This window comes from Heterodontus francisci, chromosome 2 (assembly GCF_036365525.1).
Source record: "Heterodontus francisci isolate sHetFra1 chromosome 2, sHetFra1.hap1, whole genome shotgun sequence".
NCBI lineage: Eukaryota > Metazoa > Chordata > Chondrichthyes > Heterodontiformes > Heterodontidae > Heterodontus > Heterodontus francisci.
The window spans coordinates 151847246-151874255 of NC_090372.1; the positions used below are offsets into that span (position 1 = coordinate 151847246).

At 42.8% G+C, this 27010-nt stretch overlaps 1 protein-coding gene across 3 annotated transcripts in view; it reads right to left on the reverse strand.

The window, feature by feature from the left end:
• The window catches only part of LOC137347529 (zona pellucida-binding protein 2-like), a 119424-nt gene that overhangs the window by 41508 nt on the left and 50906 nt on the right, over nt 1-27010 (reverse strand). For all 3 annotated transcript variants that reach the window (XM_068011992.1, XM_068011985.1, XM_068011998.1), the window contains one exon: nt 22136-22215. In XM_068011992.1, the coding sequence (XP_067868093.1) occupies nt 22136-22215 (80 nt within the window). The remainder of the gene's footprint in view (nt 1-22135; nt 22216-27010) is intronic.

The window sequence follows — 27010 nt, forward strand, 5'->3', positions numbered from 1 at the left end:
GCGGGGAGGGCGGGGCCGCCACGGAACCCCGCCGCCACCAGGAGGAGTGGGCCGGCCCTCCCATGGTCGAGGTCCACAGCGGGCATCATTGGGAGCCATCTTCAGGCTCCCCCCACCACGGATCACAACATTGAGGGCTTGGTAAAATCCAGCCCTATGTGAATGGGTCACTAACTTCTATACAAGTAGTTTCAAATGGCATTTTGTGTAACATTATAGACATTGAAATGCAAAGAAAGAAAGAACTTGGCATTTATATAGCGTCTTTAATGATCTCAGAACATTTCGAATCACTTCACAACCAATGAAGTACTTTTAAAGTACAATTACTGCTGTTATGTAGGGAAATGTAACCAATTTTGCACTTAACAAGGTCCCACAAACAGCAATAAGTGGCAATTAAACTGTTCCAGTGACATTAGTTGAGGGAAAAATGTTGGCCAGGACACCACAAGAATTCCGCTGCTCTTTTTCAAATAGAGCCAAGGGATCTTTTAAATCCACCTTAGGCGCTCAGTTTAATGTCCCATCTGAATGAAAGCATCTCCAGCAGTCCAACACTCTCTCAGTACTGCACTGAAGTGTCAGCCAAAATTATGTGCTCGAATCTCTGGAATGGGGCTTGAACCCACAAACTTCTGACCCAGAGGTAAGAATACTACCACTGAACCAAGACTGACACTGCAGATGTAATATGTTATGCAGTGTTTCTCATGCTCCATTGCTAATGCTGCCCCAGCTCAAGGCAAGATACTTTTGGCGTGCATAATATGGGCATTGACTTAACTTGAGCTATCAAATTGTGGCCAACCTTACCTTGGCATTCTTCCTTCGGCTCAAACATTTCAAATGATCTTGTCACTTTTTTCTAGTTCTGCCTAAGATGTGGGTATTGATTGCAAGTCTGGCATTTGTTATCTTTGCTCAATGCCCCTTGACAAGGTGATGGTGGTTTACTTTATGTACTCCTGCAGTCTGTGTGATTAGTGCCCCAATTATGCCATCAGCTAGAGAGCTCCAGGACTTTCACAGTGATGACAGAAACAGATGCTTCTCTCTCCACAGATGCTGCCAGACCTGCTGAGTATTTCCAACATTTCTTGTTTTTATAACAGATGTCCAAATCTGTATGGTGTGCACCTTGGAGAAAATTGGAGGTCTATGCACCTCCCATCCTTGTTCTTCTAAGTGGTAGAGCTCATGTGTTTAGGAAATACTGCTGAAGAAGCCTTGGAGCATTGCTGCAGTGCATCCTGTAAATAGTACATACTGCAGCCACGGTTTGCCAGATGTTCATGCTAGTGGATGATGTCGATCTTCTTAAGTGTCATTACAGCTACAACCATCCAGGCAAGTGCAGAGTGTTCCATCACACTCTAACTTATGCCTTGTAGGTGCTGGAAAGACTTTGGGAAGTCAGAAGGTGAGCCACTCATTGTATAATTCCCAGCTCTGGCCTACTCTAATAGAACGGCAATCATTTAAACAGTTAAGCTTTTGGTTAATAGTGATCCCTGACTGTTAATGGTGGGGATCTGGCAATGGTAATGCCATTGGATATCAAGAGGAGGTGGTTAGGCTATCATGAGTTAGAGATGGTCATTGCCTAGCACATGTGACACAAATGTTACTTACCGGACCAAGCCTGTTGCTACTTTGATCCATGTGGGCATGGACTCCTTCAGTATCTGAGGAATTATGAATGGAACTGAACACTGTGCAATGGCAAACAAACTCACTCTGACATCTTAGAAGGAAGGTCACTGATGAAGCAGCATGGCCTATGATGCCTCTAGAATGCTGTCCTGAAGAAATCCTACAGTAATCTCCTATGGCTGAGATTATCCTCCTCCAACAACCATAACTGCCTCCTTTGTGCCATGTATGACCAGCTACTGGAGAGTTTATCCCCCGATTCCCATTGACATCAGTTTTATTTGGACTCCTTGGTGCCACACTTGGCCAAATGCTGCTTTGTTGTCATGGAAAGACACTCTCACCTCACCTCTGGAATCAGGTCTTGTGTCCTTGTATGGACCAAAGATCTGAGTCAAGTGGCAGAACCCAAATTGAGCTCTGCTGAAAAGTTTATTGGTGAGTAAATGCCATTTAAAAGCATTGTTGATGACCTCTTCTGTCACTTTGCTGATGATTGGGAGTAGAGTGATAGAGCTGTACATTGGCTGGGTTGGATTTGTCCTGCTTTTTTTTAAGACCTCTAGTTACAGTTATTGCACATTGTGGCTCCGAGCAAGACATTCATTGAAGGGGACTGCACTGCTATGCCTTCCAGAGCTGCTCTTAAATCCAGAAAACCACTATGTTAAAAATGGTGCAGCAGCTGTTTAGGAGCAACTGCTCAAATAATTCTCTGCCGATTCCACTCATTGAACTTCCTATGTACAGCAACACTGGCTTTATTTTTGTTTAGATTACTGAATCAATTATATCCATTACCTTTTATAACATCCAGAAGTAGAGCTCAAGTCCGGTGATAGATGATTTAGCTTTAAAATGTGTGTTTTATATTTTTCTTATTTTTTTTTTAAACAATCTATGCATATTTTACACTGAGAGCAAGTAGAGAACCTATGCTAAAATGGTCAAATGCTAGCAAGTGTGTAGAAACAGCTCTGAATAATTTTACCACAGTATACTCCCAATTGTAGAGCTAATGAATAAAAAAGTTCTGACAGTCAAGTGCTCCTCCACTGCATGATAAAAATGTAAGATATGAAATATGAGCTCTATTGAAGAATACCATTGTTACGACCCGGTGAGAAAGGTGCCTAGGGGTCCCTCTCAGCCTTCACTTGAACTTACCGTAACAGGGTTTAACTTTAAACACACGGTGTTTTTAGCTCCCTCTTGGTGAATCCTTGTTCACCACTTTCCAATTATAAGGCAAAGAAATGAGCACAAACAGGCTTTATTTGGTTTAAAGAATAAAAGTTGAAATTTATTAAACTTAAACTCTAATTCGGTTAACGCCTACGGATACACAGATGCAAATTGAGACAGAAAAGAGCAGAAGAGAAGTGAAAAATTGAGGCAATCTCTGAAGGGGGTTTGTTACTGTGCTTCGAGTTCACCGTAGAAACCTTGATTTGTAGGTAGATCTTGCTTTTCATTGGGGCCCAGTATTCTTCTTCAACCTTGTTCATTGGAGGAGACTTTTCTCTCTTGGGGTTCATGTTTCTTCAGTGGATTCAGAGACTTGTGAGAAAGAGATGGGAGCAGACAGGAGAGATCTTCTCAGTCCAAACTCTCTGTGGTCAGTTCAAAAGAAAACCCTGGAACAGCCAGGTAGTCATGTGAGCAGCTGGTCTAATCAGTCCTAGCCCTTGTGCTTATTTGTTTAACAAGTCATTTCCTCACTCCAACAATAGTTAAAAATCAATGTTCATGACAAAATTGACGTGCCTCATTCTTGGAAGGTGGAGGCCTAGCATGACACCTCCACACCCAGCGGAATGAAATGCGATTTGAGAAAAACACATTTCATTAAAAGGGTTGAGAGAAAATATGATAGAGAAAAAAAGCATGCATTCATTCACAAATCCTAAAACTTATAAAAATCGCCCCTTTTTTTGCCATCCCAATAAACAGGTCGTTCTTTTTTGGGGAAGTTTCTCTTCTGTTTACCCATTTCCATGGCCGGCGAGGGTCTTTGTTCCTGCTCAGGTAATTTTTCTCCCAGAAGAGTCGGTAGTGGGCGGGTCTGTCCTGAACTCTTCTTCAGTGCTTTGCTGAGTTGTGCAAAGGCTTTAGAGTTTAGGGGGATGAGTGGTTTTCTTTTTTCTGACTGTGGAGGAGTATTCTTTGCTAATATCCCCATTGTCCCTGAAGACACTCCTGCCTGCAGTTTTTTGTGCAGACTCTACTGCACTCTCATTTGGCACTTCGACTAGGTGAGGCATCACCCTCAAGGTTTATCTGCTCCCTAGAGGTCTTTCTTTGTCTCTGCAGGTTCCTGTAAATGCCGTTAGCAACTTTGGTGGAGTGCTTCTAGTGTCTGCATTTACGTAGGAGGATGTGGGGTCTAACATTTCACATTTTTTGGGGTTGGCTGACTGGACAATAGAGGTTTTCATCCTGGATTCCTCCTAGACTTCCTTTTAACTTGCCCTCTTGGTCACTTTTTCCCCTTCTCTTTCTAAACTTTTGCCAGATTTGTGCTTGCCTTTCCCTTTTTGTTCTCGGCGGGCGTCCCTTACAGTTCACCAGCCATCTGCTGGAGGGTCCTCCTAACACTGGTACAGGCCTTAGGGGTGCAGGTTTCACTGTAGGTTGGGGTTTCCCCTCAACCTAGCACATGTGGCAACTCCTACAGTATTCCACCACATCTTTGTGGAGTTTTGGCCAGTCAAACTACTGTCTTATGCGGGCTTTCGTATACCTGCATGTACAGCCCCTGTAGTCTCATGGGCCCTTCTTAATATTTCTCTCTGGTATCTCTGCGGCACCACCAACTGGTGAACTACTGTCCACTCCTTGCCCTCAGGTCTGTGAGGAGAACTCCATTTCCTTATCAGTACCACATTCTTTAAAAAGTAGCAATCAGGGACTCCCTCTGCTTCACTTTCAGATTGGGCAGCCTGTGTTAACTCTCGGAATACTAGGTCGGCTCGCTGAGCCTCACCTAGGGAAAATCCATTTAATTCATTCCCTGGGTCTCCTAACTTTCTAAAGAAAGTCTCAGACAGACAGACCTGGTCATCTGCCTGCAATGCCAATGCAGTCTCCTGTGGGGGAGCTGGTTTGATCATGGCCTGATCCACTACACATTCAGGGAAACCGCAGGGGTCCGTCTCCTGCAGGGCCCTGTCTCTCTGACCTCCTGCGGTCTTTCTTTCGCTACTGGGGGAGCTACCACCTTCACCCCCGCCAGATCATTACCTAGGAGCTGGTCAACCCCGTCCACAGAAAAACTAGGGGCAATCCCTACTGTCGCCAGTCTGGAAACTAGGATGCACTCCAAGTGCACCCGGTGTACAGGTACAGGCATACACTGTCCTCCAATACCATTCACCACCATTCTGGTGTTCACTGCACTCTCTGGGGGAAAGGTCAGGCCTTTTCCCAGTTAAAGGGATCTAGTGACCCCTGTGTCCCTGAGAATTACTTTGGGCTTGCTTGCCCCACTTGAGGGGTATGGGGTTACTTTCCCTTCAGACCCCATTCTTGGCAGGTGGGGCCTAGCATGACACCATGTTAACTACATCATCCCTACATCATTAAAAAGTTAATACTTTTGAGCGAGCTGATTTCCTTCATATTACATGCATGATAAATAACATTCCCAGATGGAAGAACCACAGCTAAGAAAGCCTGCTCTGTTCTCTGGAATACCACTGCAGTCCTACTAACAAAATGGATGCATTTACGGGAAAGCTAGATAATCATATGAGACAGAAGGGAATAGAGGGTTATGCTGATATAGCTAGATGAGAAAATATGGGAGGAGACTCAACAGGAGCATAAACAGCAGCAGGGACTGGTCGACCTGTCCTGTGCTGTATACTCTATGTAATTCTATGTAAAAATAAATGTCAATGTAATATACATAAGAATGCACATTCTGCCAAAGACAATAAATTACATATTCCTGCTTGCCTTCAGGCTTTTCCTGTACAATCTTTCTGTATTATTTGTTTCCAAGTAACATGACAGGCGATTCATTTGTACTTCAAAAAGAGCTTAATGTACAATGATTTTATTATTTATAACACATATTAAAAGTATGGATTACCCACCTTTAAATATAGTAGTCATCATTCTTCAAATTTAAGATTAGAGTCTATATCTGAGGTCAGATATACAACCAGGAATATCAGAGGGAGGCTTGTCCCTTTGAGACTCCAGGCCAAAATATGTGATCTTTCCTTACTGCATCTATAAGACATTCCCTCGCTGCTGCGTTTTCTTCCTTTCTTGTAGACTAGAGTAGCATCTAACACAAGATTCTGTGAAAAGATCCATAGACATGTTCCCTTAGAAACCCTTGTCTGTAATAAATCTTCAACACAGATCATAATAAATAATTTAGATATATAATACTTCTGTTCACTGTAAAAGAAACAGTAAACACAAGTCACAAAAATCTACAAAAAGGATTATGTTATTGATAAAAACAACTGCAAAGCCAAATATGTAAGACAATAATAACAACTTGCTCTTGTATAGCTCCTTTAATATGGTAATATGTCTCAGGACACTACATAAAGGCAAAAATGGATATTGTGTAGTGATAGAAGAATAATTAGATGAAGTAACCAAAGGCAAGTTCAAAGAAGAACAAATAATGTTTATCACTTATGTCGTCAGAGTTGTTCCTCAGCCTGAAGGTATAATTTATTTCCCACAGCTTTTGTTCGGGTGGAGAGAGAGAAGTAGCGAGGTGAAGGGGTTTAGAGTTCCAGAGGGCAGGGTCAAGGCAGCTCAAGGTCTGACAGGAAGAGGGGATGGAGGAAGGGAGTATGAAAAGGAGGCCAGAGATAGAATAGATGACACTCATTGGTACAAAGGGTTCAAGGAAGTTACAGACCACAAGGAGAGGTGAGACCTCGGATGGATGCAGAGGATGTATTTGTAATCAAAAATAATTAATTTGAATTCAGTGTGTTCGAGACAAGAATCAGTTAAGGTTGATGAGGGCAGGAGTGATGGAGAGTGGGAATTAATGTAGGATAAAATGTGGGTGGTGTAGTTTTGGTTGACTCAGTTTACGTAGCATGGAAAAAGTGGAAGATCAGAGAACATTGAGTTAGAAAAGTGGAAGCTAGAGGAAACTAAGACATGGATAAAAATTTTGGTAAGAGTGGAAATGATGCAACTGCAGAGATAGATAATGCTGCAGATGTGGAAAGGTATGGATAAGATAGGGGGTTTAAAGCTCAATTCAAGATCAACTATGACACCAATATTGTACACCAATTTGCTGACCCTGAGCAAGCAGCTGAGGAAGGGATGTAATGGGGATTAATATGTAGTCAAACAGGCTGCCTTCACTCTACTAAATTGGATAAAGTACTAGCTTAATGTTGGACAGCAGTGATGGCAGTGGAAAGCTTGGTCCTCAACATAAATATGAAAGCTAACCCCATGGGGTAGAAATTCGTCTCGGATGGTGGCACAAAATGGACAGTATCGAATCAGCTGCCTGCTTTATGTCAGCGCCTGATATTTAATTCCACTGACTGCAAAGCAACTGAATATCAGGCACTGCATTTAACAGGTGGTCAATTTTATATGAACCTTTTTGCGCCACTGCCCGAGACAAATTTCTGGCCTTATGTCTATAGATGATATCACCAAGGTGCAGCATGTAGTCAAAGAAAAGGAGGCAGTTATAGATAGAACTCTGGCACTCTTAAGGTATCTGTGCAAACAAGGAAACATAGTTAAGTTGCATTTATATAGAATCTTAAAAAACACCTTTTCATCTGAGGAAAATGTATTACTGAAACTCTACAGAATGGGAAATATTGTATATGAAACCTAAATTTAATTCATAGAATGATGCCTAATACAGCTAAAAGGCGAGTATTTCACCCTTCTTCTTCCCGTGCTTATTTGTGCATGTAAAACAGCTATTTTTGATCAAAACATTGAATGAAAGTAACAGGTTGTTTTCATTGCTTGCTTGTTTTGCCTCTCTAAAAGGTACTTTGCGTTACGAAGATGGGGTTCTCAACATTTGTAGCCAGACATGTTGAAATAAGACAAGAAGTTTACGATATTATAGGCATTACAGTTAATTTGGAGCTACAACCCTGTAGGTTGTTAATATATGATATGGCAGCCACTCTTCTGGCTAAAATTCTAGTATTTAACTATTAAACTTTTTTTGCTTATTGGTAAATCATGGATATCAGTTAAGTCATTAGATAGAATTGTTCCTCAGTCTGAAGATACAATTTATTTCCCACAGTGACAGGTTTACATGTCTTTTTGTCCTGGGCACTAAATCAAGGTCTTACAACAACAACAACAAATTGTATTTAAATTATGCCTTTAACATTGTAAAAAAAGATCCCAAGTTGCTTCACAGCAGTGTGATCAAACAAAATTTGACAACAAGCAACATATTAGAGCAAATGATAAAAAGTTTGGTCAAAGAGGTAGTTTTTAAGGAACATCTTCAAGGAGAAAAAAGAGGTACAGAGGTTTAGCAAGGAATTCCAGAGCTTAAGGCCTTGGCAGCTGAAGGCACAACTGCCAATGGTTGAAAGATTAAAATTTGGAATGGTCAAGAGGCCAGAATTGAAGGAAAGCAGATATTTCGGATGGTTGTAGGGTTGGAGGAGATTACAGATATAGGGAGGAGTAAGGCCATGGAGGGAATGGAAAGATTTGGAAAAAAGAGATGAGAATTTTAAAATTGATTCACTGCTTAACCAGAAGCTAATGTAGGTTAGCGAGCAAACTGTGATGGGTGAACAGGACGGTATGAGTTAGGACATGGACAGCAGAATTTTGGATAACCTTAATCTAGCAGGTGGGTCGTGCTATCTCCTCGACAGCTGCTGTGAACTGATGAGCAAGCAGTTCCTCAGAGTTTGGAGCAGCTTCTGCTTCAATTGGACTTTCTCCTCTAGGTGCAAACCTCTGGGCCAGTAGGTGGTCGTGGAGAGTGCCAGATTGGAGCAGTTTTTGGCAAGTTCAGGGGTGGAGCCAGAGAGCCATCCGCAGCAGGCAGAAGCGAGGTCAGGAGAAGAAAGAGCCAGAGGGAGCAACCCAAGATCTGCGTCAGCAATTGGGAAATGGTGCCAACAGGGGCGAATTAGGGTATGCGCCCAGTTACCAAAGGCCATGGAGGACTAGTTAGGGAGCACAGAAGCCCCAGAGATCAAGAAGCGCTGAGATGTGAAGAGGCCTCTGGTGATATGGGTATCAAAGTAATCTGTGGCTCACGGGTTCAAGTGGAACTAGCAACAGGAGGGCCATGAGCATGCCTGCTCTCAACTTTGTTCTTCTGGTGCTTCACGTACAGTATTTAAGTCTAAAACCCCCTTGTGAAAAATGGATAAGAGATAGAGAGAGAATGGTTCAGGATCGCAAACTTGCACTCCTGCCGAGAGCAAGGCAATCACATGTCCCATTGTTTAACAAACATGTCTGCAACACTGCTGATTCAAAACAAAGAGTTAAACCCTCAACAGTTCTCCTGCTTCAGGGTGGCGAGCACGGTCGTCCACTGTAATGCGTTTGTTTCTTTAAGATAAGTTTTTTTCTTCATGAGTGTACTTTCATGTTTGATGCCAGTGGAATAAAGAGACACGGAGCTGGAACCTTCACACGTTCAGTGTACGTTTTCCTGCATTTACATCAAGTTTATGGTGGAAAGAATGTGGGGTCAGTCAGGAATGTGTTAGAATAGTCAAGTCTAGAGGGAACAAAGGCATGGATGAGCATTTCAGCAATAGATGAGCTGAGGCAGGGATGGAATCGGGCAATGTTACAGAGGTAGAAATAGGCAGTCTTAGCGATGGTGTGGATATGTGGTTGGAAGCTCATCTCGGGGTCAAATATGGCAGCAAAGTTGAGAACAGACTGGTTCAGTCTCAGACAGTTGCCAGGGAGAGGGATTGAATCAGTATCTAAGGAATGGTGTTTGTGGTGGGGTCCAAAGACACTGGCTTCGGTCCTCCCAGTATTTAGTTGGAGGAAATTTCTGTTCATCCAGGATGAGACCATAGGGAACAGAGGCAGCTGAGAAAACTCATTAGAAATTCTATAACTTATTTAGTTACTGGATGTAGTTTGATTGCTTGGCTATTTTTCAAGTGGGGGAGTGGGGATTTGAAGCATTAACAAGCTATTGTGGGCTATGGTGTTAGATGCCCATGAAATTACCTTTTGCCTCAAGGGAATTTCAGGATAGAACTGGTGAAATAAGTTTTCTTAGGGTCTTACAGGAAGTTGGCATCTTTTCTGTTGTCTTGTTCTTTCTCTGCTTTCTAAATCCACTTTGTAATCAATTAAGGAAAAGGAATTATAATGAATGATAGTTAATAATATATTTGTTAGAAATGCAAATGCAATGGGGTCAAGCGGAATAGTTTGCTTTCACATATGAGACGTGTCTGAAATCAGTCTAGTTGAATGGCATGAAGTGTCCTCTTCCAACAGCTGCAATCATCCTGTAAAGTGTAAGGTGATCAATCTAGAGAGCTTGGACTCTAAGTTAGCAGAATAAAACTGAAGGAATCCTTGTGCTCTAGGTGTAGCAAAATCATAAATTTATTCATTATAAACAGATTCATGATTTTGCTTTGCCTTGTGCACTCTTACTCAGAAGTTATCAGAATGTCTGGTGGTGAGTATAGAAATATCACACCAGTGCAGAGGTAAATCTACAGCAAGGTTTCTCTGCTAGCCAAACTATACATGACTTAATGGTGCTTCATACATACACCAGCGCCAAAAATGGAAAAGCATTCCATTCTCCACCACTAACATGCACATCCAAACAAAATTGCTAACTTGTGAGCTACTTACCCAGACACAATTGGTATTGTTCGGAATGGGCTCAAAGATCCATGATGATTTATCATTGAAGATACTTGTTGGATAAAGAACTTTGTTGGGATGGAACCCTTGCAGGATTGGCACTAAGCCATCCTGAAAAAATTCTAGAACATTTTCATACTTAAGTATGCGAGTTAACCATGATTTTTTTCTTTTGGACATTTTTCCCTCATTTCCAAAGGAAGTGATGCCATTTTAATGTTAGTAACATTTATGAGCCCCTCCAGTCTTTTCCTCAATTTAGTATTAAAAAAACCTAAGCAAACTCATGGTTTAGCAGGGGACCCAGAGCATCAATGAGTCAACAGGCTAAAACATTCCTAAGACTAAAATTTCAGCATCTTGAGGGTTTCAAATGTGGTAATATGATAAAATTACAAAGGAAGTTTCAAATTTCCATACACACTTTTACAACACGATAGTGTATTTGTAATAGTATTGTCCATCCTGCTGAATAGCTGACAGTACAACTGATGTTGATGATAGGAGAAATGAATGCAGACTCATGCAGTAAGCTGCAGTTTTCTACACAAAGTAAGGAAAGATCACATGATTCCAGTCAAAAATATCTTTTGAGACCTCTGATTTTTCTTGTTGTTGCACTTCATGCCTTATCAATGATGCATTGAATATAATTTAATGAAAAAGGTGATTTTTGCATATTTTTGTGTTAGTATCTTTTGATACATTGCCTTCATACTCTGTCAGTATTTGATTTAAGTTCAGCTATGGAATACAGCCTTCAATAGTGACTGGGAATTTGTCTTCACCCTGCATCCCACCCTTTATTACAGTAAATTGTGCACTAAACTTTACTTAGGCATTTCCAACTTAGCCAGTCTCCTTAGAATGATAGAAGTGTCAAACACAGAACCAGAGTCACACAAACTAAAGTAACTACAGTAATGGCCAACCCATTAAGGAATATCTAGAAAAGAGGATAATTATCCTCATCTGTGACATGAAAGGCTTTTCTTAGCAATATAATAAGTTGCCTCCCAGATCATGCCATCTCTCCCACAACCCCTGTTTGAATCCTTCCAATAAGTTTTCTGCCATCAAAATTATTCTGTTGGGAATGACATTCTCTGTGACTGTGACAGTGGTGCATTATCCTTACTCCTCCTCCTTTGACATCTACATAGCCTTCCACATAACCTATTGTACCAGCCCCGTTCAATGATCCTTCATTTTCCAGCTCATTGGGCTGTCCATATTTGGTTCAAATGTTACCTATCCAATCATAATTAAAGCATTTTAGCAATAGCTGCTCTTGCTACCCCTATACCATCAACTCCAGAAGTGTCCAATGATCCATTCATGACCCCTCCACTTCCTCATTTACATACTATCACATGACATCATCATCTGCATTCAGGGGTCAGCTTCCACATATACACAGTTGTATCTCTTCACTCCTCTCTTGACTCTGTGCCTGCACCTGTGCCAACAGATTGTTTGTCTGATATCCAGTCTAGTATGTTGTCACACACACCGGAAGTATGATGATACAAATTATGGACTAAGTGCGATGATACAAATGATATAAATTAGTAGTGCCACAGGGGAGTGCAATGGAAGCTGGACAACCACCTGCGAGCAGTGGTGTCCCAGAGGACATGGGGCAAATTAGGGAAACACCCATCTCTAAAGTGAAAGGAAAAAGGAAGGTAACATATCCTAAAGTGAACCATACTTGTGAAATTCACAAGAAAACTAAAAGTGAGGTCAGTATGGATCCACCCACTGAAGAACCAAACAATCAGGTTCCAAATACAAAACCAATTAAACTCAACAATTTAGAGTCAGATAATAAAAGCAAAATACTGCGGATGCTGGAAATCTGAAATAAAAACAAGAAATGCTGGAAATACTCAGCAGGTCTGGCAGCATCTGTGGAGAGAGAAGCAGAGTTAATGTTTCAGGCCAGTGGCCAGTGGTGGGTCACTGACCTGAAACGTTAACTCTGCTTCTCTCTCCACAGATGCTGCCAGACCTGCTGAGTATTTCCAGCATTTCTTGTTTTTATTTATTATTAATTTAGAGTCAGAACTCAGCAAGAACAAGGGGCAGGAAGAAATCCCAGATACCTCACAGGGGCTAAAAAACAATGCATCACCCACCATTACACTAGAACTAAGAACTATCAATGTGCCAGAACCTGAATGATTAATCCCATGTATTATGGAAGCAGTAGTTAAGGGGTTAAACCGTGCCACAAGCAGTTAACAGAAATTTGCATACTACAAGCTTCACTAACAATAACATGGTCCTGGAGATTAACGTTCCTAAAGTACTACAAACTGGTGCGAGAGAAACTACAATTCCATTTGACAACATGTAACCAAAAGAAATGTATTTTTTTTTTAAATGGTACCTCATCCAAAATAAGAATGATGAAAAAACTTAAACTTGAACCAGAAATGGCTGCTACAACAATGTCAACTGCAGCAGTTGTAAGATGGAGGTGTCACGCACACTGGAAATGGAATGATACAAATTGTGGACAAACTCGGAAGAGTTATGAACAACTGACTTTGTCTTTTAAAAATGAGCCTTTATTTTAAAACGTGAACAAAGGTCCAAAATGACCACCAAAAAGAAAAAAATTAGCCTTTGTGTATTCACATTGTCTGACAAAGACAAAGAACAAATCTTCAAAGCTAAGAGGTATCAACGGTACCCCACCCTAAAACATTCCAGAATTGAATGTCTTCTTCTGAAACAAAGAAAGTGTGAAGTAGCCACATTCTGGGTCATTGTGCGATCACCATGGGGGAAGAGATCAGAACGTCTCCCACCAGGAGATGAGAAGTAATACAGCTTGACCTTAAAAGAAAACAGCCTAAAGAGAGAAAGAGAGAAACAATATCCAGCTGCTTGTTTTCCAGCAAGCCAGAAGGCACATGCCCTGCTGTAGAATCCTTCATCGACATTAGACAGCAGCGAACTAGAAATGACCCACTGTCTTCACGTGAACTTTCTATCAAGAGAGAAATCTACAGTCATCTCAGGCCTGCACCCATTGAGAACTTGATTTCCAAGAGAATTCAACAGGTTTATCATGACCTCCCTCAATTAAAAATTTATTTTTCCTTTATCCCCTCTCTTTCTATCGCTTCCTGGGTGCGTGTGTTTATGTATGTGAGCGAATGCGTGAGTGGATGCAGTTTTGTGACGATTTTGGTATAAAGCGTATTGATCAATAAATAATTGATTTTCTGTTTTTTTAAACCTACAAGAAAACCTGTCACTGTCTGTTTATTTGAAAAATAAAACACCGAGGAGTTAAACCCTAATAACAAAATACTTGCTGCAGTCAGGTGGGGAGTTGAACAGTGGGAACCGCCCACATCGTGGCCGTAACAGTGTGCTGTGACTTTCTCCAACTAAACCAATGGTGAGACTGAAGGAACTGTCTTTGGCCTGTTCCACAAGCTCTATATCCTGACTTACGACTTCATCTGCCTTTCCTGGTCATTGTTTCAGACTGAACCACTGTTCACAATTTTTGTCTCCTATTCAACTCCAAGCTGAGTCTGCAAATCCATAGCATCTCCAATGCAAAGATTGCTTACATCCACCTTTGTAGCATCACCCACCTCTTCACCTATCTCATCATCCAAACTCTTCTGCCCATCTGTTATCCCAAATGTGATCCCTTCGTCCGTCACTCCACCTTCATTGACTTACATTGGGCCGCAGTACCTCAGCACCTTAAATTTAAAATGTTCATCATGGTGTTCAAATCTTTCCATGGCCATGCCCCTCTCCTTGGTAAGCTCCTGGATGGTGTGTCAGTGTCCCAAAACCTCAGGATCCACTGCTATTTTGAAAGCAAGGACTGAGGTGGGGGGGATCTGGGAACCTGCTCGCCTTCAATTAACTGCCCATTAAGCTCCTTGAGGAGCTAGTCAATGAGCTGAGGAGGGCCAGAAGGTGACTTTCAAATTGCAGATTGTCAAAGTCGGACAGTCTTGTGCAGATTAGAGTACAGCTGTCAGGTGCAATGAGGGGACCCATCAAGCAATGTTTTCACTGTTGAAAAAGATTTGGCACTAAGGGTTATTGTCTCAGATTGGGTTCAGTCCTTTTAGTTGGCCATCTGACCACTTCACAGCACCAAGAGGCTGCTGGCCCTCTGAAGTTCCGCCTCCTCTATTCTGAAAGGCAGCGACAGGCCCTGTCATGGCTGCCACCTGTCTTGAGGATCGTACTCAGCAGGCAGCTCCCACCTCTTGGCAGAGCTCAGCACCACAGGGCCAAATTAGGGCATCTACATATGAAGATAGCGTCGCGTGAGCAAAGCAGACAAGGCACGGGATTGGGACCCGGAAACTATCCTGACGTTGGAGGTTCCTGACTCTGGATTTCAAATCAAGCCCCATATTTCGGTATCTCCCTCCAACAAACTATTCTTCTGATTCTCTTTCCTTTAAGACCCTCCTAATAACACACTTATTTAACTAAGATTTTGATCACTCCTCCTAATCTTACCTTTGGGTCAGCATCCATTTTCCTCTGTAAACTGGAAAGCCTTATGTGGGTAATTAGAATACGGGGTAGCAAAATATCCACCAAAATTTCATTAAAACTCTTGCATTAAGCTCCAGTGCTGTGTTCCTATTCAGTGTTTTTAATGCCTCTATGAAGCACCTGGGGTTGTTTTTCTAAGTTAGAGGCAATATATAAATGCAAATAGTTGTTCTTGTAAAGGTACTACCATGCTACACATCTTTAGTCCAATATTTAATATTTTCAGTTTCTGGAATGGACCCTTGGATTTTGTGTAGCAGGCAGGAATATCACCTCACACATATACAAACACTGGGACATGAATGAAAGACTGTTCCCTCCAAAGTTTTCCAAGTAATGTGCAAGAAATACATTCTGAAGAAGATATTTCAATTGCTTTTGGAATGATTCACTTAGTATTACATTCTAAATTTGTACCATCAGCAACTTGCTGTATCTCACTGCTTCTGTATAATTATCTCGTAAATAAATTGTAGTTTTATCCTGAGCATAATAGTATAGTGTGATATTCACTATTAATTTTTTTTCATTCATTCATGGGATGTGGGCGTCGCCGACCAGGCCGGCATTTATTGCCCATCCCTAATTTCCCTTGAGAAGGTGGTGGTGAGCTGCCTTCTTTAACCGCTGCAGTCCATGTGGGGTTGGTTCACCCACAGTGCTGTTGGGAAGGGAGTTCCAGGATTTTGACCCAGTGACAGTGAAGGAGCAGCAATATAGTTCCAAGTCAGGATGGTATGCATAGACAGGACAACAGTGGCAGTTATAATGCTGCTACAAAGCTTGAATCCTAAATAAGGACTCTGTCATGGATCAGTGTTGGTAATTAGGAAGCTGTTGTCTGTGATGATAGATACTGAAATTATAACAGGTAGATTTTAAGGAATTAGAGTGTTCATTCCTTGAATAATATTCAGGCTATCAGATGTAAATCTGCCTTTTCAACTCAGGAAAAAACAGTTCCCAATTAGACTTTCATATTCTGTGACTATAAACAAGTCACAAGGCCAGACTCTTGACAAAATTTGTATTTATATCACTAGGCCTGTTTTTACACAGGGACAACTTTATGTAGCTTTTTCCAAGGTGAGAAGTTTTGATTCTGTTAAAGTCTTTGATTAAAGAATAACTAGAAATCCTGTATTTAAAGAAGTATTGTTGCAATAAAGATAGTAATTGGACCGCAAATGTTTTGCACGTCTCTGCTAATTAAAATTAACGGTCAGTGAAGTGTGCACTTTCTGTATCCAAATGTCTTTTACAGAACTGCCTTTCTACTATGAACACAAGTTAAAATTGTTAGAAACCAGTTTCATAACAACAATAAGTTTGAAAAAACTAGGGTTAGTTTTTACATTTTATGTGGCATTTTCAGTTAATTAGTCATAAAATTAAGGTAGTGTATGAGAAATAAGCTGGAAAATTTTTTTCGTTCACTTTTATTTTCCTCCATTTATCTTTTCCCCTTTCTTTCTTTTCTTTTCTGTAATATGGAATCACTTTCTGGCTGTACTTCTAATTGGGAACCTTGCTCAATAGGGGCTGAATTTAGTCTGTAGCGCAGCTGCTGGCAGCGGACCCAGAAGCAGTTGCCGCTTGTGCATGAGGGTCAGGTGGCTGGCTGAACACCATCACGATCACATGGCAGCCAGCCAATTAAGTGACTGGAGGTGTGAGGCCCGTGCAATGGAAGGTCGGAGACGGGTACTGAGCAATTAATGGCGGCATCACCAGATTCAAAGGCAGGTGCTGGCGCCTTACTTAAAGGGCTGCCAGCCTGGCAAGTAGTGCTGTCTTGCTGTAAACCACTGCCTCAGGAGAAGACCCCTACAGCAGAATTCAAGACCCTGCACCCAGAGTTGCAGACCTTTGCACCAGGACATAGGACGCCTGCACCTGACCACCAGGACACAAGACCCAAAGACCTGACGGGGAGCCATCTGCAACCTTGTTCGAGGGAAGACACTGGAGTAGGAGTCCATTGTATTTTCAATGGACTTATACCTACATTTATGAACTCTTTGAACCTGGGGACAATTTAGCTGGTCTCAGTAAACTGCAGAAGGAACTCTGACACACAAACAAAAGGACATCGTTAAACCATTTAGCATTATCAAACACCAATACTTGTACTGTTTCAGCAATTACTGTGCCCTATTATAATAAATAATCAATTCTATCTAAGTATAAAGGGCATAAACTGCTAAAGTACTGAACTAATTAGAACACTGAATTGCGGCCACAATGGAAGAGGTTACTCACCAACTGAGTAAATCACTGTGATCATGCAAAATCCTGCCTACGTGAAAAGAATTTTGTAGCAAAGAAGGGTATAAAACCTGTCAGCTTAAAGAAGAAGAAAGAAGACAGCTGATCTGCAGACAGACACAGGAAGAGGAGTTTGGCTGGTCACTGACTCCACGAAACCCACTTCACTGACGGAAGATCCACTGGGCGGGTGTTAGTGAGTATACCTGAACACTAAGTAAATTTTGTCTATTGTGTTTTATTCAATAAAGAGCTTTGAGAACAGATTTGAAACCAAATTCTGGTGTTGGCGCCTCATCTTGTAATTCTAGTTATTAGGATCTAAAAAGGGGAGTTGAACAGTCACATGTCAAGGACGTGTAATTGAGGGGATATGACCACAAATCAGGGACATGTAACCCAGGGGCACAAGAATTCTCCCGACAGTGGCCCCACTGTTTAGCGATGCCTCCCTGCCGCTTCTCCTCCAGGCTCCAAGGGAAAGGTGGGAAGTCCTCTTCCACCAGGACGGCAAAAAGAGACAATCCCACCTGATCAAGCAAACCTGGATGGAGATTGCAGAGGAGATCAGCAACCGTGGGGTCACCCCTGAAACTGGATTCAGTGCCAATAAAGGATCAATAACTTCCTTCACTCTGCCAAGGTGAGTCCTGCAAATCACTCTACTCTTTGGGGCTTGGCTGTGGCAACATGGGAGGGAGAGCTACATGGGGAGGAACTGACCAACCAGAAGGGGGCAAGGGTGTGAGGCAGCAGCAGATCCTGTCAGATGCATGGCTGCATTTTGAGAACAGCCAGCCTTTTGACTCAGCTTACCCTCATTACGTCCCGTGACAGCGGATGTGAGGAGGAGGCATTTGGGAGCCCCTATCATGGGCCAAATGGCTGCCACCAGTGTTGTGTCCTGGCAGATTTCGAGGGAAGACTAATAGTGTCTGTCTTTGTGCTTGCAGGAGAAAAGGGCCCACAGCAGAAGAGAGTGCAAAGACTGGAGGAGGCATCCTGACATCAGAACTCAGAAAGCAGCAGAGGCTGCGGCCTTGGAATTGGCTGGATCCCTGAATGGCCGAGCAATGGTAGATGGAGAGACTAGAATCTCAACTCAAGAGAGTGAGGAGGCATTGTGCTCATGTGCCCATCACAGCACATCTGGAGATCTACATCACACATGTTTGGCTTGAGGAGATGTGAAGACCTTAACTCCTAAATGTTTGTGTTCTCTCATGTAGGTTGTAACAGTGCAGAAGGACAGTTAGCTGCAGGGACGGGGGACCTGCAATCCACTCTGAGGAGGAAGAAGAGCAGAAATCCTTACAGCATACACCATTCAATCAGCTGAAGTCAAGAGTTGAGGTGAGAGTGACAGCCCTTGACAACAAGGCAGCATTTGACCGAGTATGGCACCAAGAACCCCCAGCAAAACTGGAATCAGTGAGAATCAGGGGGAAAACTCTTCACTGGTTGGAGTCACACCTAGTGCAAAGGAAGATGGTTGTTGTTGTTGGCGGTCAATCATCTCAGCTCCAGGACATCACTGCAGAGTTCCTCAAGGTAGTGTCCTAGGCCTAACCATCTTCAGCTGCTTCATCAATGACCTTCCTTCAATCATAAGGTCAGAAGTGGGGGTGTTCGCTGATAATTGCATAATGTTCAGCACCATTCACGACTCCTCGGATACTAAAGTAGTCCATGGAGAAATGCAGCAAGACCTGGACAATTTCCAGGCTTGGGCTGATAAGTGGCAAGTAATATTTGCGCCACACAAGTAGCAGGCAATGGCCAACGAGAGAATTAACCATCTCCCCTTGACATTCAATGGCATTACGATCACTGAATCCCCCACTATCAACATCTTGGGGTTACCATTGACCAGAAGCTGAACAGGAGTAGCCATATAAATACCGCGGCTACAAGAGCAGGTCAGAGGCTAGAAATCCTGCGGCAAATAACTCATTTCTTGACTCCCCAAAGCCTGTCCTCAAGGCACAAGTCAGGATGGAATACTCTCCACTTGCCTGGATAAGTGCAGCTCCAACAACACTCAAGAATCTCAACACTATCCAGGACAAAGCAACCTGCTTGATTAGCACCCCATCCACAAACATTCACTCCCTTCGCCATCGATGCACAGGTGGCAGCAGTGTGTAACATCTACAAGATGCACTGCAGCAAAGCACCAAGGCTCCTTAGACAGCACCTTCCAAATCCGTGACCTCTACCACCTAGAAGGACAAGTGCAGCAGATGCATGGAAACACCAACATTTGCAGGTTCCCCTCCAAGCCACACACCATCCTGACTTGGAACCATATCGCCGTTCATAGTCACTGGGTCAAAATCCTGGAACTCCCTTCCTAACAGCACTGTGGGTGTACCTACCCCACATGGACGGCAGCGGTTCAAGTAGGCAGCTCACCACCACCTTCTCAAGGGCAATTAGGGATGGGCAATAAATGCTGGCCTGGCCAGTGACGCCCATATTCCAGGAACCAATAAAGAAAAAGAAAGCTGACGGAGACAGTGACAGGCAAGGCCACTGGCAGTCGGAGGACTGCGGGAGGCTGGGCTCATGCTGAACCCCAGGCTGATGCCAGGCCTCTAGTGTTGGCAGCACAAAACGTGCTGCTATTACAGCGAGAGGCAAGGGAACATTTGACGATATTGCCAGAGGCCATGTGCAGCCATGATGGAGGAGCCTAAACATGGCATGAGTGTTGCCACGTCTGAGGCATTTGAGCACCCTCGAAAGGTTGGCGACTCTCATGGAGAGCCAGATCCCGGAGACACATACAGATTTGCACACCATCGCCTTGACTATGAGCTCAATGCACCTGGTCCTCGTCCTTTTTTGATTAGCATGGAGGTTCAAGTGGGTTTTGAAAGGGAGGAGAAGTTGGCTTCCCCCACATCTGGGAGCTTCTGTCAGGGTGGTCCTAGTGTGGACAGCGGCTCCTCCACCAGTGACCCCAGCTCCAGTAGCCGCGATGACAGAGGAGGATCCTGCACCTCTGCAGGAACCCCTCAGCAAGCCAGGGCTCTCCAGGCCTCAGGCAGCCAGAGGACAGCTGCCTAAGCCATCCCAGGCCCTGAGGCAGCGTGCTCAGCAGCCTGCCTCTACTTCAGCTACAAGCGCAGGGGGAGCACCTCGTAGAAGCACACGAACGCACATTAAGAAGAGCACCTAGACACATTTGAGGTTCACACGTGTATCAGCTTTGCACCCGTTAAGAACTTATAGAGTAATGTCAATAAATAGCTGTCAAAGATACTGCTGTTAATTGTTGGTGCATTTCTTGCTGCCTTGTCCTATGTCACCTTCACCCTTGCTCCCTCAATGGGGTGCCAGTGTAGGCCCTGGTCGCCTCTGGTCACCTTCTCAGCTGTGTCCACCAAAGCCCATGGGTTGCAGCTTATCATGCAGCATGGCAAATAAGTCGGTGTTGGCCTCCCTGGAGAGCCATAGTCTTCGCTGATATGCTTGCTCAGACATTTGGAGGCAAGTCTGGTACAGTCTCTGCCGTGGATAGGCTCTTCCTTGCATGCCCAGCTACTGTCGCTCTCCTCTGCATGCCCAGCCAGCACCTGTTCCTCCCTCCCTCTGAGCTGTTCCTCCTCCCTAAGGAGGTCCAAAACGTCTGGGTGTACGAGACACATGCCAGTTGGTCTCTCACCCTCTCGTGTGCTTTCAGGGGAGACAACCTTCCCTGGAACCTTTCCCTTGCTACTCCCCTCTGAAAACACGCTGATGCCCCTCAGTGCCCACCCTGCCAGACAGCCCATCTCCTGAGACAGTGCCCACCCTTAGAGGCCTTTCGCCGCAGGCAGGCAATGGCCTCCGCTCTCCAAGCTTCCTCTTCAAGGCAACCAAGAATCAGAAAACAGTCACCATGGCTGACTTCCAGAGGTGGCACTGAGGCCTCACCTTGGTACTGCCACCTTTAAACTGCCAGGCATCTGAAGGCACATGGTCCCTGTGTGGCATTCCCTAAATTGAAAACCCCTCGTAAAATCACATTCAGACACGTGCAAATTCATGCTAACTACCTGATCGGCAAGGTTACTTACAGTCCCGGCACAGTGTGGTGGCAACACCACCTTGCATCTTTCCCGCCGCTGACAAAATACGGAACCAATGTCACAACGTTGGGGTTCCAGGCGAGTGTATCCCCTTCTGATTTTTCAGCCCCATGCTTCATAACCCACTCCTGTTGGTTGTATAAATTTCAACCCTAGGTGTGCATTTTGGAAATTTGGGTATACAAACAGTATGTACTTTTCTGACAATTAATTTAAATGACTGGAAAATCATAAACAATCTAAATCGGAATTTCAAATGTGCACCCCCAGCAGGCATCAACTTCCTGCCAGAAGTGTGCAGTTGGAGAATTATCCCTTCTATTTTATCTTCCATTTGTTTTTTGAGTCCATGGATCCTACTTGTTTAGCCTCCCCGGGGCTTAGGCTGAACTTTTTGAAGTTTGAATCTGTCCTGCATTTTTTATTTAAATAACTTGTTTAGACAAACACTTAGTTGAAACACTGCCCAGTTAAATCCAACAGTGGTGCTTCCTATTTTTACAGCTATGCAGGTACAGGATTATATCCAGAGAAATTAGTATAGGGGAAAACCTAACTTTAATAAAAATTGTACAGTGAACCATTTCACATTTTTAGCCCTTTAATATTTATTAGTCAAATACAAACAATTGGATTACTATGGTAAATTATGTAATTCTAATTAAGAACATGTACTACACACTAAATGCTTCCATGGTAATACAACCCATATACAATAGTACCTTTTTGACACGGTCCTCAGACTGTTGGTCACACTGTGAATCATTACACTGATCTGCCCAGCCAAGTGCAAATGGAAATACTGTAAAAGGAAAGATAGTTTTTCTAACGATATATTTTCACTTTCTCTCACACAGATACATTACTTCACCAGAAACTGGACAATTGCATGACATTGACACCACTCATGTAAGAACACGGATCTAAATGGGAGGTTGCAAGTTTTTAGCATTATTCCCTACCCAGACTAACAATCTCAGCTATTTTCTGGGAAGTTAGCAACTGAAGACAAGGGTGGAATACAGGGGGAAAATGGAGGATAAACTTTTTGGTATATACAATAAAGTAGGAATCTTGTATCATGTAAAGTTATTTTACTATTAGGAGCTTCTGATGCCAGAAATGTTCAGCTACTTTTAAGTAAGTCCAGAGACATGGGTTGCTTCTCAAAGTGACAAAAATAGTTTAATAACATTGTTATTCTGCTCCAAAACAATAAGAACATTTCAGAAGAACTATAAAAAAGATTAAAAGAACTTCCATTTTTATAGCACCTTTCACATCCTCAGAATATCAAAGAGCCTTTCCAGTCAAGGAATTAATTTTGAAGTGAGAGTCAGCATTATTTTTGTCGGCAAACACAGCAACCAATGTACATACAGCAAGGTTCCACAAATAGAAAATGTGCTCATCTGTTTGGTGGTGTTCATTAAGGGAGGAAAGTTGCTGAGTACACTAGAAAAGCTCCCCAGTTTCCTTCATGATGCCTTGGGATCTTTTACATTCACCTGAACAGGCAGAAGGGGCCTTAGTTCAGTGTTTCAACTTGCAATGGACATAGTAAAATGGCCCAAAGTGCTTCACAGGTGTGCTATGGCACAAAATTTGACACCGAGCCGCATAAGGAGATCTTAGGATAGGTGACCAAAAGCTCGGTCAAAGAGGTAGGAATTAAGGAGTGTTTTAAAGGAGGAGAAAGAAGTAGAGAGGCTGAGAGGTTTATGGAGGGAATTTCAGAGTTTAAGCCCTAGGCAGCTGAAGACACAACCACCAATAATGGGCCAAATGAAATCAGTTCAAACAAGCTAAACATTGAAAGAGTAAAATATATTTTGATTCATATCTGATTCACAGAATTTTAAAAGGCAGATCATGCTAGACTAATCTAATTGAATTTTTTGATGAAGGAACAGAGAAGGTTGATGATGGGAATGCACTGGATGTTGTCTATATGGATTTTTTAACGGTGTTTGATAAAGTACCACATAAAAGGCTAGTTAACAAAATTGAGGCTCATGAAATACCAGGGTCAGTGTCCAATTGGATAAAAATTGGCTTAAGGACAGAAAACAGCGATTCGTGGTAAATGGTTGTTTTTCAGACTGGAGGATGGTAGACTGTGGTGTTTCCCCAAGGGTCGGTGCTCGGGCCACTGCTTTTTTGATATATATAAATGACTTGGATCTTGGAATACAGAGTAGAGTTTCAAAATTTGCCAATGATACCAAACTTGGAGGAGTGGCTAACAGTGAGAATAATACGAACCGCCCGCAACAGGACATTGATAGGCTAGCAAATGGGCAGACAGGGGCAGATGGAATTTAATACAGACAAGTGTGAGGTAATGCATTTTGGCAGAAGGGATAGGGTGAGGCAATATATACTTAATGGCACAGTTCTAAAGAGTTTTCAGGAACAGGAGGACCTGGGGGTTCATGTGCATCGATCTTTGAAGGTGGCAGGACATATTGAGAGAGTGGTTAGGAAAGCATATGGGATCTTGGGATTCATAAATAGAGGCATGGACTATAAAAACAGGGAAGTTATTCTGAACCTTTATAAAGCTCTGGTTAGGCCCCAACTAGAGTACTGCATCCAGTTCCAGTTACCACATTTTCGGAAGGATGTGAGGGTTCTTGAGAGGGTGCAGAGAAAATTTACCAGAATGGTTCCAGGAATGGGGGATTATATTTACAAGGTTAGAATGGAAAAGCTGGGGTTGTTCTTCCTGGAGCAAAAGAGATTGAGGGGAGATTTGATAGAGGTGTACAAGATTATGACAGGCTTAGATATGTTAGACAAGGAAAAACTGTTCCCATTAACTGATTACAAGTTGTAGGGGACACAGATTGAAGGTTTTGGGCAAGAGATGCAGTGGGAATGTTAGGAAGAACTTTTTTACCCAGTGAGTGATGATGTCCTGGAACTCGCTGCCCACAAGATTGGTGGAGGCGGAGACAATCAATGATTTCAAAAGGAAATTGGATGGGCACTTGAAAGAAATAAACATGCAGGACTATGGGGATCGAGCGAGGGAGTGGGACTGACTGTACTGCTCCGCAGAGAGCCGGCATGGATTCAATGGGCCGAATGGCCTCCTTTTATGTCGTAAATGACTATATATAGCTAGTGGGCACATAAGACCACATAAGTGAAATCTATAAGCTCCTGGACCTGTAGAAATCTTTCACACGATAAAATTACACATCCCTCTCATACTACTCTTGGTTGTCTGTAAGTAAGGTAAAATTACCTGTTCGAGAGAACAAGGCATCAATAACTTGCTTTACACATCCATGACAACTGATTATTTTGCTGGTGTTCACACGCAAAGCCTCAAATGATTCTGAAGCATAACATTTAAGGCTGTTCTTGGCTTAAAACAATATCACATAATGCAGAATCTGAATGTAAATCGTAGCATCCACACACAGTGTTCTTCTGACAAATGCATATATAATTATCTCTGAAAGTAGAGTCTGATATGAGAGTACCAGATGGTGGGTGCAGTGCATTTTTAGTCCTGCTGGGTATTGCTCTATTGACCCTTCCTTTCTTCCTTCAAGAGGCACACATAGGAAATTCCCATAGGAATCCCACTGAGGTTCTATTGGTGCATTTGTTAAATAAAAGGTAGCTGTACAACAATTACTATAATGGTTTCTGAAAACCTAAATGTTAACAGGAAAAAAGAGTACCCTTTCCACAAGAAAAATGTTTATATATCCTTGCTGGACTCTCTAAATAAACTTCTATATACAGTTCAGTCCCTAGCAGTCGTGGAGCCCAATTTTTACAGACGGGTAATGCATGTGGTGCTAGAATAGTGGAAATATTGAAAAATAGGGCTGAATTTTAATCGGGGGGGCTGCGCCCTTTAAACTCAGCAGGGTGCCCGCATTCAATAGCCGCTGCAGAGCCCCTGTGATATTTCGCGTGGCATCTGCGTCCCCGGCAACGGCGTTCGGCGCTGGCGCCATTTTTAAGGGCTTTAACCCCTTCGCATTACATCAAACTTTTAAACGGGCAGCAATATGAAATTTTTATTTAACAATAAAAAAAATGTGGATGGCCCTTCCCCAACCCCCCCCAATGGTCATTTCTATACCCGAAATGACCAACACATTCCTTTTTCCCTACCCAAACTTTACCCCCTAAACTTATAACACTTGGCCTATAGCCCCTTCCCACCATCCCCGCATCCAATAAAAATTGATTTCCCCACTCCTCCACCACTTCTGCCCTGAAATTTTTATTACTCCCCCCTCCCCACCAGGTTCTCGCCTCAGAACTCAGTACGGAGGCCATAAAATCTGCGTGGGACAGCGGGTAAGTTAGTTTGAATAAAATTACTGTCAATTTAAATATGCAGATGAAGGGCCCAGCGCCAGGGGGGCCGCACTGAGGTCCCCCTGCCACCGGTAATACGTGGCTGGCCCTTCTCGACATCGTGGGTCGAGGTGGGCCTCTCCCCACAAAATTTTACCGGCCCCCACACCGTGACCCACAGCGTTGAGGGGCCGGTAAAATTCAGCCCATAATGTGGATGATGTCAACAACATAATTTTGGCTTCATTTAAATGCATCTACCCACAAGCTGGTGGGAGCTTCCTGGAACCACTGAATTCATGACTTTGGAATTAGAGTGGAAAATGGATGGAGATTCGATGTGATGCTCTCTGCTTTATTTTCTAATCAGTAAAATCCAATTCAGCCTAAACGTTAGCCATTACTAATGAGAAAATTTACAACATTCTACATTTTTATTTACAGTATCACTTCTATTGGCAATAGCTATGGCACAAGACTACAAGGCATCTTTTGCTTTTCTAGGTTTTAAAACATGCAGCAAACACTCAACTCAATTCATGAAATTACAAACCGCAAATGTAATAAACCAAAAAAGCCCATTTATTGAAAATAAAATTAAAAGTAAAGGTGCAAACTATTCCAGTATTTGATCATTTCTCAATCCGCTTCAACTATGATAGAGGCACTGTGACAGCAACTGTAAAACTGTAAGCCCAGGCTACCCATACCAGTTCAGCCCGCATGCTACCTATATATCAAATTGAGAAACTAGCCCATTCTAAACATTTCTTTCACATGAAGTTGACTTATTAATGCAATTCAACCTCATTGAACCAATATTTTGCTTGCACTGCACAGTGATTTACTTTGTTATCGCCTTCTTCATCCTAACTGAAGTCTCCAGAAATTTCAAGCTCATAACTAAAATTTGATTCTGAACTCTCCTTTTTTTAAAAAGGGTATAAGCGAAGAACTGTGATATAAATAGGGCAGCAGTGCAAGGTATAGACTTGCAGACCAGACCTGAAGTTTTGTTGCTTCCTTCCATATAAATCCCAAATCATCTATAAGCCACTCTGCATATAGTGTATTCGCAATTCCAATTGCTCATTAGTTCCTATTAATGTCTTTCTATGGGCCCCTGATGCCCATGGCGGGCAGCCATAAAGGCGGGGCTAAAGTGTGGCGAGTCGAAGAGACTTAGCAGTTGGCAGGAAAAAAGACAGAGGCGCAAGGGGAGAGCCAACTGTGTAACAGCCCCGACAAACAAATTTCTCTGCAGCACC